The following is a 17,760-nucleotide window of genomic DNA, read 5'->3' as shown; positions in this document are numbered from 1 at the left end:
TGAAACAACAAAGTAATAAAAAAATAAATCTATCTGATGGAGGAATCGCTCATCTTTGGAAAAGAGAGTTTATTACAGAGAAATGGCTCTTTCCAAAGTAAAAGCTCTACTATACGCTTCTTCTGGGCTATATTCTCAGCAGCATATTAAACATATCAGGTCCCCATAAGGAGAATCCTGTGCTAACGGCTGTCTAAATGACTCGGGTAAAGTTTGTAGCATGCGTGCTTGTTGTTTTTGTCTGCTTCCACTTGTCTTTGCACTAGGATGATGTCGGAGTAAATGTGCAGTCATATTCGTTGTGTTCCCACTAGTGCTGTCAGCGTTAATCTGAAATGACGTTAACGCCACAACACGGCAAATCTCCGTTAACGAGCTACCTGCGCTAACGCACTAGTTCCCACCCATGTAATTGAGCATTGCGTGGCACATCCAACATACTGTTTTACTTTAGTCCATGACTCGCTTACCTTCAGGGTCATACGTCACATGAAAACCAAAATAATTCCAAACGCCAGATCTGAATGAGGGTGGGGGAGGTTCAGTTTGCCATGTTGCAAGGAGAGCTTAGCTTCTGTCTGCTAGCTTGCGCTGCGCTCAGTGAATCTGCGTTCGATTACTCCGCCTAGGCTGCACTGTCGAGCACAGATCCACTGAGCGCTCAACACAGACAGCATCGTCAGAAGGAAAGTTGATAAAATAAATTAAAAATGTTGTATTGTTCGATACATATGCGTACCGAACCGAAAGCTCTGTATCGAACGGTTCAATATCGATACGAGTATCGTTGCACCCCTAGGGAGTATGTCTGTTCATTTTGGTTCTCTTTTGTTATCTGCTGCCCTGCTGCACGCTAGTAAGACAGGGGTGGACTCACAGATCTTTATGTATGGTTTCAGTCAAACGAGAGTACTGATAGCATCGATCATAAGTCAAAATGTAACTTCCACGTTTCTTTTCTTCTGAACTTTTTGTGATTAGTGCTTTAAAATATTAACAACAAAACTAAAGAATCTGAGGTTGCACTCCCTGCCCCGTTAAAAATGAATGAGATTCATTTTCAGGGGTAAGAAGCAGCTTATAGTTAACAGATAAGTGATCCTTAATGTTGCAATACAACCTGCCTGAAGAGTCACTGGTGCAACGCTGAAATATGAACATGGAGAGAATGCTTAAAACCTTCTTTATGAAAAATGGCAGAATTAGCTGCCAAACCGCCGTTACTTTTCTCCTTAGTAAGTTCTTTTTAAGGATGGATGATTCCGTATAATCAATCTGCCATTTTTAAAATCGGAAGCTGAGGTATTCCTCACTAGGAAATTTATTACATTTTCCTACTGAAGCTCCTTCTGTAGGGGAATGTGCTCTGGCCTGATTAATTTTATAGTGAGGGTCTAATCCGATTTTTATGAGGAGAAGAAACAAGAAGACAAAATTATGTAGTAACCCTTAGCTCTGTCGTCTGAAAGGCTCGACGTGTGTGCTCCTGTCACGAAGATGGATATTTCTCCTGATGAATTTTATCTCCCGGTCGCAGCTGGATTTTTATTATCTATATGCATTTACTCAAAGTCTCTGAGACTTTCTGCTATGCTGAACTTGATATTCCTCTGTCTTAATAACAGTACTGTTAAACCTTTCACAGCTGATGTTGCATTAGAGCAGACGCTGATGTAGTCGTGCACCTTTTGCCCTGCCCTGTTATTTGGTTCATCCTCCTGCACCAGTATCCCGATCTCTCCTCCACTCTGTTCCTTCTACACTTGCATTACTTGTCTCCCCTCCACTCTTCAGCAGCTCTGTTAATTCTGCACCATGTCTGACTGGTCCTATTCCCCTCCTGCTCCTCATACCGACACTGTGATGGACCTTATCTCTCCTGTCACTCACGCTCCTGACAGCCATTGCCCAGATTTATTTTCCCCCTCACTCAATTTTGCACTCTCTTTGCCTGCCTGTCTTTCTGTTTACTTCCCTTCTTCCATCCTTTCACTTTTTCCCCGCTCTCCGCTTTGCGATGACCACGAGAATATGCTCACCTGCAATCCGTCTGTCCCGCTGATAAAGACATTTGTGGTGATGAGCACAGCACCAGGCGTAGTGCGGCAGGGCCACGTCAGTGTTGTTCTATCTTGGGGGATGGCTAACAGGTGTCATGGATTAGCTGAAAGCCTTGCATGATTGCTTCACTGGCTCTGAGCTACACACAGCACTTTACTCTGGGTGATGCTGAGGCGTAGCTGGCCTGAAATGGGACTGGATCGGTGTGCCGTATGACAAGTCGGAGGCATATTTCAAGGGAATATAGTACACGTGTATTTGTGAGTGTCCTCGTGCAGTTGTTAGACAGAAAGCAGCGTGAATGGATCAGGTTAGATTAACATCTTGGGTGAGAAATTCATAGAAAAACTTGAGCCTTTGTCTTCTGCGGCTTTCTTTATATGGTTGGAGTATTTTACTGCCGTTCTTTGGCTTCACTTGGAGGCTCAATAGAAGGCTGATCTGAGTGATCGTGTTTCTTTTCTTTTTTTCTATTGATGAAACATAATTATCTCGAGTGATTCATCCAGAATAGCAGCGCCTGATAAAGAAGTGATTTCATATTTCTGCTAAAAACAAAACGCTGCTGTCCCTGCCCAGGGGACCCCAGAGTTTGTAGGCCTAAAGTTGGAAAGCAGCCTATTCAAAGTTCACCGACGATGAATCTAATGTTTGATTCTCGACTCTGATGAAACATGAACTCATTCTTTGAAACCATCAGTGCAGGAACCAAAACTGCATGTTGGATTTTGTCTTCAGTTTTGTCTTCTGCAGAAAAGGGTGGCTGTTAATAGATTGCATGTAATCAATTATATTTTAAAGGGAAAAACTATTTTCAGCTCAGGTCCAGTTTTTAAAAAATATGCCCATGTTTTTATGTATCAAAGTAGGTCGTCCTCTCAGGTTCAGCAGTTGCCTGATTTACCAAAAAAGAGCTGCAAAATGACTGTTTTTGGACGAGTTTATTGCATCAATGCATAAAGGGAAAAAACAAAACTTCTGCTTTTTATGAATCTGTTTTCTTAAGTAACTGGAAGTACTCTGCAATCATGATTCTGTCCATAAAAAGCAATAAATGATTTAAACTTTATGTAATCTTGAACCTTTCCTGCAACTGCTGCTGTTTGAAATTTGCTGATTCACTTCTATGGACCTCAGGCTCGGGCTTTCTGCTGCTCTGCCCCCGTCTTCCTCTGAGATAAGAAACATCCCTTTCCTTCCTCTTTTTAAGTCCAGACTCAAAACTCACCTGTTCACACTAGCCTACTCCACATAAACTTTTCCATCCTGCTACTTTAATTTATTTAGTTGCTCTATGTTTTATCCTTATTATTTTGTAAATTGTTACGTCTGTTGTTGTTATTGCTTTTGTACAGTGTCCTTGAGTGTTTTGAAAAGCGCTTTCTTAAATAAAAATGTGTTACTAAGCTTGCAGACAGGAAACTGGCTGGAAAAGCTATAGGCTATTATGCAGAGACCAAATAAACAATAAGCTTCTCTTTAGCATATTTTGTAATTTTGCAAAATACCAATTAAAAAAAATTATCTGCAAACTCATGTAAAACATCTGTGTTGTTCTCTGATAATCATCTTGTTGCGTCCTGACTAAGCTGAAAATGAGCATGTCGACAGTGATGTCCTGTTTCCATCACAGCCAATCAGAGGCTGGGCTGATAAAGACTAGTGCAGAGTCATTTGACCTGGGAATAAAAGCAAATTGTACTCTTTCCCACTGAAGAAAAAGCCAGGCGTTACTTTATTAAAGCAGTTTTTTTTATCTCAATTGCACAGGGACTCTAGAAACTGATTTAGCTGCAAAGTGCTAAATTGAACTATGGAGGTTTTACAGGAGAGCACACAAGTGAACTGCAGCACAAAGTTGGAACTGTCAGATTGTTGTCAGAAAGTTAAAAACTTCTCAGTCTTCGGGCCATTCCAGATGGACGAGCCGGCGCTCAATCATACATCAGTTGCTACACTTGAATGGCTGACCTTGCTTCTGAGGCATATGGGTTTTTAATGCCTGCCTGTATTCCTGGAATATTTTCGTTAACTAGCTTAATTGACAAATAGAGAATCTGAAAAGCTGCTTTGCTAAATGTCAGATTCATCAAAAATCTATCTCTGGAAGCAGCCTGCACACAAGCTGTAGAAATTTAATAAAGACACAGGTAAGCTCATTAACTCCCCAGGCACACTTACTGTATGCAGGATTAAAGCTGTGAGCAGTGTAAAAAGCAAGTGGAGAGGCTAGACGGAAAAGTATTCCATGCCTGGGTGTGGGATTGTGTGAGAAGATGAGCAATCACATGCACAATGGTAGCTTGTTGCAAATATTTGCAATGTCTACACCTCGTTCTGCTGAGAGCTAAGCTGCTTTCAAAAGCTGATAAAGGAAAAGCAAAATATGTGTGATTCTTGTCTAACTGAGGTTTCTTTCTAACCTCTATGTTTTATAGAGCCACCAAGGGGCGAAAGTAATGAGATGGCTTCATCCTTAATCAACTGAAAAGTCCTGAAAATGTTCATGATTTTTGGATTTCTCAGAGTCATATATTTTTCTTTCAGATGGTCTAAGAAACTGTCCAGTAAAAAGAAAAACCCACTAACTAACTTATCAAAAAGGCAAACATCAAACGGCTGTGTCGCAGTGTCTCCCTGCCGTGTCGTGGCAATGAAGCAAATGCTTCTCAGAGGCAAAATAGTCTCGTCTTGAGAGATTTAATGTGATGGGCTGCTGTTATGTGTGCTGCATGTCAGAGAAAATCTTTGGGGCAGCAGGGACGTGTCACAAAGTACTTTCCATTAGGACAAACGAACAGCTGCTCAGCTGCCTGTCAGTGTAGCCACAACTGCCATCTGTATTCATAACACTTTGTGACAGACATCCAGGAACAATGTAAGCTGATCTTCAGTCATGTCTGTTTGTGTGTGATTGTACATGCTGCAGTCTTAAATATATGGTTAACTGGAATCGCGCACATTTCTTCTTGTATTTCTCTGTTAGAGGACAGCAAAGATGGATCAATAATATTGATATAGGTAATGGTTTACAGTATTGCACTCAGTGCAGACTAGGGCTGCCACAAACGATTATTTTGATAGTCGACTAGTCACCGATTATTTTTGCGATTAGTCGACTAATCAGATCATCATCCATTGGATGTAAAACGACAGCTTATTGCACCAGCAGCATCTGCTCTTATATAACTATCATTAGCTTACAGCTTTATGTGTTTAAGGTCTGTGCTAACTAAAAATAAAGACAAGATGATAGTTTATTAAATTTTAATTAAATGTGCAGATTGTTTTGGTGGAGTTTAATAAACTCAGCCGATTTACTCAGGAACAAATAAAATACTGAAAACAGCCAAACAATAACATTAAGTTATCTAAGTGACTCATATATCATGTTTAACCTGAGTAGCGAAAGGCGGCGGTGGGTTTGAAGACGATTTGCCGGGAGTCCGGTGTTCCCACGGCTCTAGTGACCTAGCCCCCGGTTAGCTATCGAGCTAGTGGGTAACAGACGTCTCCGAAAACGTCGGAGCGCTTTTGAAAATATGTGGTGTCCTGATAAACTGAGCAGATATTTGAGGTTTACACAGCTACATTCCCGCCTGAAAATATGTTAAACGTTTATTTTGTGACCCAGAAAGAATAATAAGAGTAATATTAAAACTAACTAGCTACCGCCATTGTTGGAAACTAAGCTGGGCTGCGCTATGAATTCTGGGACACAGCTTCTTCTTCTTCGGGGTTTAATGGCAGCTGGTATCCTTGTACATGCAGTGCTGCCATCTTCTGTTTCAGTCCGTTATTACACTCTTAAATCCTGCCACTTATTCCTGCGTCTTTTGGATCTTACAAAGCTTCAAACGACGCGTCGACTATTAAATCAGTCGTCGACGATTTTGATAGTCGACGTAATCGTGACTAGTCGACTAATCGTGGCAGCCCTAGTGCAGACACATGTTTACATAGTTCTACTGTTTTTGGTCCTGATGTGTTAGCACCATAGATCTGCACGAGGGCAGGGTTACTGGTTTGAAACAGGCAAAAACTGCCAGCTGCCAATGAAAGACAAATTAAAGGCAGTATAAGAAAAAGGAGGCTTTCTCTGTACTGGTGTTAATGAGGCAGAGCGCATTTAATGTTACTTGGTAAAGCTGACAGATGTGCATACTTTTCCAAGGCTTCACATCTCTGTCTCAGGCGTTTTGCCAGAAGTTAGGGTTTCTCTTGCACATCCATCTGTTGGAGAAGAGGTGGAATGAATGTTGTTGACAATGCTGAGATGAAGGTTTTGTGGTTCCATAAATCAACCAGCTGTTTGGCTTTGGCTTGGAGATGTTTGCTGCACGAGGTTAGACGTGCTCTTGAAATGAAGTTGAAAGAAAAACATTAATTTAATGATGAACAGTGTTTAGTTTTGCAGATATTTGACCGTAAAACAACGTGTTAAACCAATGTTCACAGCATTTTGACAAGGTGCATCTTTTTTCCTCCTTTTTAGCATCCTGAGGTACAATGTTCCGCTTAAACGCCACGATCTATGGCACGTTCAGTTTGCTCTGCAAATAGTTCAAATAAAGTACAGGCCCTACTTAATTCAGCCATCAGGCAAACCAAGAGCAGTCACAATACGTGCTTCTTCTGTTTGCAAAGTTTACTCTGTCATACAAGACCAAAGACACCAGTACAGAGATAATTGTACTTTAAAAGGAAAATAACGACGGATGTAAACAAAAGCTGGCATCGCAGTCATCAGGATGACGGCGCTGAAACTGTCAGCTGAAACTTGACGATATCAATTTGTTTATTTTTTCTTCTTATGCTGTTGTGCCTCAAATGACTATCACCCAATTATCTTCTGACAGCATGGCATTACCTAGAAGATTCATGGGCCAGATTATTGGAAAGTCAGACATAAAAAGAGATGGGAAGCAGAAAATCAATGGCAGCTTCTTTTTTTCTTGGACTCTTAAATGTCTGAAGTGAAGGGCTCTGATTTATGGTCACTGCCAACACTGACTGGTTGTCTATCTTAGCGTCTATCTGCATGTTTGAAGGTGTGTGTTTTCCTGCGTGTTGCTTATTAAGTCTCGGCGTGCATGTGTGTCCAGGTCGTCTTTTGTTCTCAGAGCCGCTGCTCTAATTGGATCTGTGTGTGGGTGTGGGAGTCTCAGATGCTACAGATAAAAACAAACTTGACTGCGATGCACTCTGACTGCTGTTGTCATTGCGCCCCCTGATCTTTCTCAGTGTGTTTAAGTTAGTTGAGGCCAGGTGTTCTGCCCAGTAGTTAGTCATTTCCTTATACTCTTGGTTGTTTTGTGCTCCAGTAGGAACTGGACTTTTTTCAGTGGTAAGGCCGCGGCTCAGTGTCCACATCACACAGAATAACGTTTCTCCAAACCGCATGACTGCCTCACATGATTAAACCCCGTCTGACTGGCTATTGTCGGTGTGTGAGCTTCCGAGTGTGTCTCTGCCGTCCTAAGTCTAGACGTGGATGACGGCCACGCGAATAACAAGCAGTTGTTTCTGATCACGGTGCCTTGTGTATTTCAGGTCAAGATTTTGTGAAACTGCTTACACCGCCTCAGGATTTCCCAGTAAAGCTAAAGCAATTTAAATTCCACCATCCCTCGCTTGTTTACGAGTGAGAATCGGGCCTTTTATGCCGACAACTCTCTCCTATTTGCCTTTGTAGCAGCTGTTGGCTCGCGGGACAAAAGGACCAAGAGTACACGTGTGAGAATTCACATTCTTAAGAACACTGTGTTTCGCTTCTGTGTGCCCTAAATGACTGTGAATGCTTCACAGTGTTTTTTTTAAACAGGCTTTGGATGAATAAAAAGGGAGAAAAGAAAGGAAAGAGGAAAAAATCAATGTTGGTCTCTCTTCAGATAAATGCACGGAGCCCTGCAGTATAAGGCAGTAAGAGGGTAATCTGTGAAACAACAATACCACGGGCTGACAAGAGACACAGTAATCTAGGCTGGACCAGAACTATCCTTAAACAGAGTGTTCTGTGTCTGAAAGATTACAGTGTGAGCTCTGACACAATAATGATCCCGACACACGCACGCACGCACGCACGCACACACACACGCACGCACGCACACACACACGCACGCACACGCACACACACATACGCACGCACGCACACACACGCACACACACACGCACACGCACGCACACACACACACACACACACACACACGCACGCACACGCACGCACGCACACACACGCACACACACACACACGCACGCACACACACACGCACACACACGCACACGCACACACACGCACACGCACACGCACACGCACGCACGCACACGCACACACACGCACGCACACGCACGCACGCACGCACACTGGCAGAACTGCCTGCCTGCCCAGCACTTCTTCAAGGGTAACCCTGATCACAATGCAGTCTTTAGCAGGAAGCCCTCCTGGCAGCATCAATAAGAATCTGATTGAGGCCTGCTGCCAACATTGAGCCGTGAGGCAGGGAGTGACTGACACCGCAAAAATAAATGAGATGCGCTGTGGGGAATCGGCTCTGGAGACATAAATGGTGTTTATTGTGTTGCGTGTGCTGTGCATGCATTTGTGTCCCCGATGTGACCGCGTAGAATCTCCTCATCTGTTCTATTAACTCTTAATCACATGCTCTTCTTTTCTGTTCTGCCATTTTTTCAAATATATAACTGCGTAGACAAATTGATTTTAGTGTTGCACGGGCAATATAGATTCATACAGAGTAATGTAAACATAGTTCTGCAAGCAGCGAGGTACCACACATTTTGCACACAGGAAAGTAAACTGAGATGCATGTGCTCCATACTGCTGCCTGCAGTCCAACCTTTAACATCATGCAATATAAATTTGTCTACTGGACTGTGCAGGAATGCAAAATGTAAAACTCTGCAGAAACATCTTTTTTATGATTTCCTTGTGTGCAAATATGGAATAAGCGCTTTTTTTACTCAAATTAGAAACTGTATCAACTCGAGGATGTTAATTTGCCCTAATGTAGTCCACCTAAAGTAAATTTGTACCTGTTGGCTCAGTATGCAATAGCGCTGCCTCTGAAATTCATTTCACATTCAGTCTTTGAAGCCTTTACAGTTACATGAATCTACGCCTTCGTCTCTGGAATCGCGCTGATTTGTTCTGTTATATTTTCTAGATTCGGGTCTCCTCGGCCGGCCTCTCAGTAATCTCCACTTGTTTCTGTCTCCCCTCACAGTTTGAAGCTCACGTGTATGAGGGCTCAACGGGCGTTGTGGTCAACCTGACGGTAGATGACAGAGACGATCCGGCCACAGCAGCGTGGAGAGCCATGTACTCTATAATCAGTGGAGACCCGACGCAGAGCTTTGAGATTCAGACCAACCCGGACAACAATGAGGGGATGCTGTCGGTTGTCAAGGTAAAGCACTCTGTAAGAAACATTTGGATACGTTCATATATTCTCGTAGATAATATAATAATATAAGTCTTACATTTCTAATCGTTGTCTCCTCTTAGCCACTGAACTATGAGGCGTCTGAATTCCTCAGCCTGCTCATCAAAGTGGAGAACGAGGATCCTCTGGTTCCCGATGTTGGATATGGCCCGAGCTCCACAGCCACCGTCCACGTCAGAGTCGAGGACATCAACGAGGGCCCTGTGTTCTTCCCAGACCCCCTAATAGTCACCAGGATGGAAAACATCCCTGTGGGAAGCTTTGTGGCATCACTTAATGCTACAGATCCGGATATATTAGAGAAACAGAGTATTAGGTAAGCAGTTTTTAGACATACTTTTGTGGTAAAAGTGCAACAAAGTCAAAAAGAGACACAGCTGCAAACTGTGGATCATCTTGGGTAGAATAAATGATGCAAGCGAGGTGATCTGGCAGGGAAATAGTAACTCGCAGTTTCAGCCCGTAGATCATCACCTTCCAGCTGCTTTGACATCTCACTCCGTCAGTCCTCACCCGTCTGCCTGAGCCGTCGCGATCCCATCTTTGTATCGCCAAATACGTCCGATCTTCCCAGCGTTCCCGGTTAGTTCGTTTTATTTGTCTGCGTAAACAGATATACTGCCCGGATAATGTGCACTTTATTGGCACAGGCCAAACTGTTCTCCCCAGTCAAGTGAAAAGTCCCAGAATCAGACAGCTCATTAACTTTAACTCTGTTACCGAAGAAGCCCTCAAATATCACCATCATCATAACTGCAAGGCTATTAGTTGCACCGTGTGCCACAATAAAAATTATTCCTCTTGCTGCCAGAGGGAGTCCCATAGTTTGCTCTGTACTTACATTTTACAAGATAAAAAGTCATCGCTGCATTTATTGCCTTTCAGGCCTAATTTCGACTCGTGTTTCTGCACCTTTGCAGCTGCATGTCATATATAAGTAAACACATGGGGCTATTATAGACCGAGGGCAATAAAACTCATCAGATCATGACTTTACTGCCCAAATTATTGATACTGCTTTATGTGCAGTAAAACGTATTCGCTGTGGCCGTGTTAAATGCTACAAAACATGGATTTATTATTGGATAGCGTGATAGAGTCAGGACCTCTACCAATAAAGCTTTGATAGCTGCTTGCCTGACATCACACGCCACCTCTATGATCCTATAAATATTAGAAATATTGGATAATACAAACTAGCCCCAAATGACAGCTTTAGAAGTACCAGGGAGGTCATTGGTGGGTTTTTACAAGGAATATGAAGTTTGTTTGTTTTCTCTGTACATCTCAAATAGACGCTGTGCAAGCTTTAAAATAAACTCTTCATAGCAAAAGAAACAAAAGTTGAAGTAAAATGTAGAAAGAAAACAACAAAAGCTGGAATCCAAGACAAATACTTGTCAAAGTCAAAGCGCCCATCTGTGCAGCACAGTGCTCTTTAACAAGGATAATGATCTGTTTGAGGCTGACAGACCGTGAGCTTGGCAGTATTTGGTGACAAACAACATTATTAGACAGATCAAAATGTTGGCGATGGCCCGACATGTAAAGTTTGGGGATCACGGGAAAGCCATCCAAACCTCACTGTGGAGCATCCAGACCATCAGACTCGAGTCCCTGTCTGAGTCCATCACAGGTATACGTGGGAAGCTAAAGTAATGTGATAACAGAGTTAAGCATAAAGCCTGGGACTGACTAAATATATCAAACTGTGTCAGAGTGAGGGTGGTCTCAGCATTAAAACAATATTCAGCAGCTTTACTGGTATTTTTGTCATTTCACGTTACATTTCGACTGCATCGTGTCTGCAGCTGTTGGTCTTCGGTAACCTGGTTACCACATTATCTGTTCCTCCAAGAGAAAAATGTGTTGACGCAAGCCTTGAGATTCTCCAGCATGTTCTCATTAAACTACAGCACAGCTGGGCTACTTCCTGTTTGACTCAGGATAGAGAACGTCTGTTTTGTGTGGCAGGCAGGAATTGGACCCAAACGCAAACTCACGGGGGATAAACTCAAAAAGCACAGCTCTATTGCTGGAAAAACAGCTCACAAGTTATAGAAAACTAAATATAACGCTCACCAGGAAACACAGGGAGACTCACACACAGTCATGAAGGAGACGCGGACCTAAATGCACAGAGGGTTAACGAGGGCAGTGGGAGCACACGGGGAACACAGCTGACACAGATAATCGTAACGAGACAGGCAGGAGTGACACAACATGACGCATACTGACGAGAGACTGTCAAAGTAAAACAGGAAGTACACAGAGGTGCAGACAGGAGGAGAGAGAGCACGGATATAACGGGCTGGGGAAAACATTGAATGAAACACAAGGAGGGGAGACGAGGGCTCACAGATCCACAGAGGGGCACACAGGGGGTAAAAGTCACGAGGGGAAATCAACTTAACAACCCAGGAACCTAAATGAAGAACAAAATACAAGAAAACTAAGAATGCTGGGCCAACATGGCCCAGGATCACGACACCTACTGCTGTGAAATATTGCACTTTTCCTTATATTTTCTTATCTATATATCTCTGCCTATTTACATCTTAGGATACAAGATATTAAGATAAATGGGGACACGGTGGGCCGGTGAATCTTCTAATTGAATATAACTGTATAATATTACTGAAATCACTATAATAGGTCCCTTATAAGCTATAGTATGTTGATCATTTAAAAGCTTTTGGTGATCTTTTATTTTTTCACAGTTTTTCTTTGTTTTTTTTACATGTTCTTTGAATCTTTTATGTAATAAATCTTTCATCTTCTAACTTTATCCCACTTTGCTCATCTGATTTTCAGCATGTGTTTTATATTCATTTTTATGGACCCTCTGTTTATTGTCATCTCACCCTCTTGACATTTTGGCAGTAACACTGACTTTGAGTTGTCGTAACTGTGACCTGCAGACAGGTTGAGGACATAGTGAAAGACAGACATTTGGAGAGGTGGGAGCAGAACGGTGTGCATAGAATAAAACGGCATTATAAAAAGCAGGAGCTTTCTTTGGCTTCTTCTCTCCTTCCCTGTGTGCGTCTGCATAACAGTGCAGGTGTGTGTGTGTTTATGTGTATGTCCAGTGTGTGTGCCACCCTGGGTTGAGTAGGTCAAATGCATTTGACGTGGAACACAATTCGTCTGATTCGCTGGTCAGAATCTGTAGCACTCAGTGCCCAGTGCACACATGCATGCCTGAACACCACGCTGCATTTATTCTATCCATCTATGTGGCACTTTGATAACATTAAAGGTCATGAATCCTCATAAACCTGGAATTAATCCATTAAAAATCTATATTTCTGGATGTCTGTCCCCTCTTGGACAGCTGACATCAAGCTAACTAGACAATAACAATAGCTGGTTATAAGCTAACATTTTGTTAGCTAATGTTAGCCTAAAAATGACACTTTCTCTCAGGTAAACAGCGTACATTCTCACTTTATATGAGAGTTTATTCGCTGAGTGCTTGAGGCTGTTAATGTTCAGTCCAATTTAAAGAAAGTTTCTCTAATTCTGGGTAACAGCTGCAAAAAACGCAGCGCTTACCTGCAGAGGAGCTCAGGATATCCTCAACAACTCACCTTATTATTACTGTCAACAGACAGAAGTGAGCTTCACTGACTCTTCAACATGTACCGGACTTCTTTCACACGGCTGATGTAAACAGGGACCTGACAGCCTGCACTACAGACGGTGGGCTGAGATGCTTGTCCTACAGTGACCACTGTAGATAGAATTATTGGTTAGGGGTTTGCACTGTACCTTTAAGAGGAAAAATGCAGTTAGAGATGCATTTTTACCATAACATGTGCTTTTCTTTGAGCTTTTCTATAAATATACCAAGTGATAGCAACATAAAGAAAAAGAATACCAAGGGCCAATGAGAGGAGCTCGTGAAGATGTGCAGGGTGAAGGCAACAGTGCTGCATGTGTTAGTCGGAGCAGAGTAAGGATTTGAGAAGGGGCCAAACTGTGATGGATGGGGTTAGTGCATTTTCAAAACTGCTGCTGTGCTCCCTGTCTATCAAAAGTGATGAAGGAGGGACGGGAAATATTAAATAAACTAAAGAAATATGAAGGTACAATTTAAATTAGGATCTTTGCTAAGCCAACACTGGTTCATCCTTTGTGTTGAGGAAAACGTTCTTCTGAAACGTCAGGCAATCAGTGCAATAAAGAGGTTTGATAGTAATTATTTCCCACTGTGGATAGCTTCATCATTTTACTGGTGTGTTCCACTGTGGGAGCAGAAATCAAACATCTTTTAGGATGTAAGTTTTTCTATTTTGTTACTTTGTGTGCTACATATGAAACATCTGATTATGAAATGATGGCCTTCGATAAACCTGTGGTGCTTCACTTATTTAACTGATCAGACGCCCTCTCAGTCCTGTGTGGAAACATTTTTGATTGACATCTTCTCCATTTTTATCTTCCAGTTCTTAAAATGAGACCTGCACACACTTGTGTGGGTTTAAAGTGTTTTTTAAGAGTAATAAAAATGATAAGAACCAATACTTCAGAAAAACATGCTAAAATTAAAACATGATGCCAGATGTTTTTGTAATGTACCGTCAAGACGCTCACTGGGAACAACACAGCCAAGTACACGTGTATGAAGTACTTTAGAGTACACAGAATTTCTGCTTTAACAAGACGTCCTCAAAGTAGTCCAATCCCAATGCCATCTATTAAGTAAAAGCAAAAGATTTCTCCTTTAAATGATGTGCCTTTGATTGCTCTCATTTCCAAATCAAATTTCAGTGGTAATGCTAATGACTGCCTAATTTCTGGTATGAAAGAAGAACGACACACTCGAGCGGTTTTGATCAGAGTTGCAGTAAAAATCAACCAAATTTCTCCTCAGTGAGCACAACAAACTTAAATAAAGGTGAAAATCCTTGTTTTTGTTTTTTTGCTAATCTCACTGTTTCTCTGTGACCAGGCAGGACTTGAGGGAGTCTGGTCAGCAACACAAATCTGACATTTTGTGAGTCTGAATGACAGCCTGTGTGTAATTTGTTACCACAAAGTACTTAATGCCGCTTTCACACGTGGTCAGGATGACTGAACTGAGATCTGCTACCTCCACATTAATGAACGTTAATGAAGTGTGATTTATAGGCCTTATCACTCAAACGATGACAATTATTGCTTCAGTTAGAGGTTCGAGACTCTGTCTGAACAGACGTATCGAGGATGGGGGAGGGCTGAACTGTGGAGCTTCTTATTATCAGCTCTGTAAGGTTAATCAAGGGGTTCAGATTATCCAATGTATTACAAATCTTCCCTTACTATGTTTTAATGAAAATCCATCAACAGATTATCTGCCCGTGTGGGCGTAACCGCTAAGCAAAGAATAAATGAAATCTGTTACACTTTGACCACAAACCCTTTGAAGTACAGTAGCACAGATTCCGATGGGCCCCTCAAGGCCTCGCAGCAGCTAACGATCTCAACAGCTGTCTTCTCTTCATGATGTAAGAGAAAACGTTTCTTGCACGAATCACATGATGCAACTTATGTGACTAATTTTGTCTGAAATTTCCAACAGAATTAATTAAAACTGTGCTAAAGGTAAAACTGTCTTGTTTTTACTGTATTCAGGACAAAAACAGAGCAGCACACGTGCCATATGTACAGACTGACCTGTGGCGGTCTCTACTCTCACTTGGCCCTGTAACTTACACAATTACAGCAAATACGAGTCACGTTAATCCCGCTCAGTATTTAGGCCAAACCATTAGGCTCTGGCGGATTTGTTTCATGTTTCTGCAGATGGAGCACTCTAGCCCTCTTGACTGGTTTAGAGCTTTAGTTAAGCAGAATGGTTTTATGAAAGTGCTGAGAAGGAAAAGCACATCAGACAGAGTGACAGTGAGGATTGGAGACAGAAAAAGCTGGACTTTTTTTGACAAAAGTTTATCTCTCATAAACCACAAGTGCTCGGCTTGTTGTGTGGGCTCTTGACATTGAGGAAGTATGTTGCACTTCAAGGTATAAGTTAAATGGGAAAGTTTGCATCCTCCAAATCCTCTCTGAGATTTGACTCGCCGTGCTGCTCTGATGTTATTCTGGTAGGCTGTGAAGAGGGGAGCAACTAATCAGAAGTGTCATTAAGAAAGTTTGGCGAATTTAATTAGGTCTCATTTCTGGTGACAAGACTCTCATCAGTTGTCGAATAACTATTTACACTGAAGTAATTGATGCTTGATGGTGAAGGAGACAGGAAGCAGAGAAGCTGAGCTGCACTCAGGGCCACGTTTTCAAAACTTTGTGCACTAGCCTGTAGAGTTTGTGCTGAGCTGTTGCTAACCAGCTCACACATACATACAAGAATAGAGATGCGTTCGAACGAAAGTCATTAAATAAGTGTTGGATAGAAAGTCTGCTCTTTTAATAGCTGTGACTGCAAAAATAAACATGTCTTATGTGTTTGTGAATGTGTTGTCACGTAGCACCCCGTGTCCCAGTTTAGCCAGTGTTCAGAGTTCTGCAGACTTGGCCGACTCTCTGCTACGACTTCTCCATCTCCTCCAAAATATTTAAGATGTTTTCTTCCTCTTGCTTTTGAAAACAGGGAGAATTTCAAACAGTCGGATCATCCATTATTCAGCAGCTACCTGTCTGCTTTGGCTTCTCACTCTGGTCCTGTACGAGTTAAAAGGGATGGGACTTAAAAGTAAGAGGATGGGATACTGGAATGTCAGGCATGAAAACTGGTGTCTAACTTTGAGGGACCGAGGCAAGAGAGGAGAGTGAGACAGATCAGCTGAAGGACAGACTGACTACAAGTGTGACAGCAGTGTGAGGCGCTGGATGTTAGAAAGTGTCCCGAACTCGAAGATATTGAGGAGGCGCGGGGAGATGAATACTGCACACAATCAGCATAGATCTCCACCCAAAAATACACAAGCAATTGCTTTTATAATGTCAGGGTTTGACGCCCCTTCTCGCGTTTTCCAAGAACATTATTTGCATCTTTTACCGACAATGATCAGTTTTAAGAGATAAATGCAGACACAGAAGTTCCCCTCCCTAGCATCTTCGTCCAAATATGGCGATGAATCCAGGCCCTGAAGGTCCCCAGGGACTTGTCACCTGTTACTAAGCAAACTCAAACACAGGTTGCTGAATAGTTTCAGGCCTTTGCTCCTGTTTCTAGATGATATGTGCTATATGTGTTTTGTAAGCGTGTATGCAGTTTTAACCTTCTATAGCTCTAAGTCACTTACACAATAGATCGTCCAGACATGGCGCCGAATGAAGCTTATGACCTTTAATTAATTGACTGAGCTTCAACTCTTTAATAAGCACAAAATGCAATGTGTGTATACAATGATTATGGCTGCCCCTGTAATAAAAGGTTAATGTAAAGCCCACAGGTTTAATAACCATCTTAATGCAATGTTAATGCTGCAGGATATATTGTAGCTGTAAAATAATTTCTTTAATTCCACAAAAGGCTGGCCTGATCGGGGTCAGATGGTAAATAAATGGTAAATGGCCTGTATTTGTATAGCGCTTTTACTAGTCCCCCCTAGGGACCCCAAAGCACTTTACACACCCAGTCATCCACACATTCACACACTGGTGGAGGCAGCTACAGTTGTAGCCACAGCTGCCCTGGGGCAGACTGACAGAAGCGAGGCTGCCATATCACGCCATCGGCCCTTCTGGCCAACACCAGTAGGCGGTAGGTGAAGTGTCTTGCCCAAGGACACAACGACGAGACTGTCCGAGCCGGGGCTCAAACCAGCAACCTTCCGGTTAGAAGGCGAACTCCCAACTCTTGAGCCACGATCGCCCCACCCCAGATGGAGTGATCGTGATCAGATCAGCCTGACATTGTCCCTGCCTGCACCAGGATGACCAACATGGGAATAAGAAAACAGGCAAGACCTGAGAAAAAGATTACAGCAACAAATAAAACGTGTAGCTAGTAGATAAATCTGCTTAATAATACCTATGCTACATTTCTGTCAGGTTTATATGGTTGTATCACTTAAGGCAAAGAAATTCCAATGAACTGCCAGATTGTTGACCTGTAATCATAACATCTGGCTGTTTAATCCTGCTTTGACTGATGTTTGGTCTGATTTTCAGACACTTGAGTATCTGTCTGTCTTTGGGTTCAGAACGCTTCTGCAGCTTACAGTAATGGAACAATGTGATGTTCACTGGGATAAAGTTTTCTTTCAGTTTTGTGTCTGTATAAAGAGTTGTG

At 42.4% G+C, this 17,760-nt stretch overlaps 1 protein-coding gene across 2 annotated transcripts in view; it reads left to right on the top strand.

Moving 5' to 3' along the window:
• Window positions 1-17,760, top strand: part of cdh13 (cadherin 13, H-cadherin (heart)) — a 387,431-nt gene that overhangs the window by 315,701 nt on the left and 53,970 nt on the right. For both annotated transcript variants that reach the window (XM_026176725.1, XM_026176726.1), the window contains exons 10-11: window positions 9,303-9,485; window positions 9,584-9,837. In XM_026176725.1, the coding sequence (XP_026032510.1) occupies window positions 9,303-9,485; window positions 9,584-9,837 (437 nt within the window). The remainder of the gene's footprint in view (window positions 1-9,302; window positions 9,486-9,583; window positions 9,838-17,760) is intronic.

This window comes from Astatotilapia calliptera, chromosome 7 (assembly GCF_900246225.1).
Source record: "Astatotilapia calliptera chromosome 7, fAstCal1.2, whole genome shotgun sequence".
Lineage (NCBI taxonomy): Eukaryota > Metazoa > Chordata > Actinopteri > Cichliformes > Cichlidae > Astatotilapia > Astatotilapia calliptera.
Note: the sequence above shows the minus strand (reverse complement) of the source record. Positions and strands in the feature narration are given on the sequence as shown.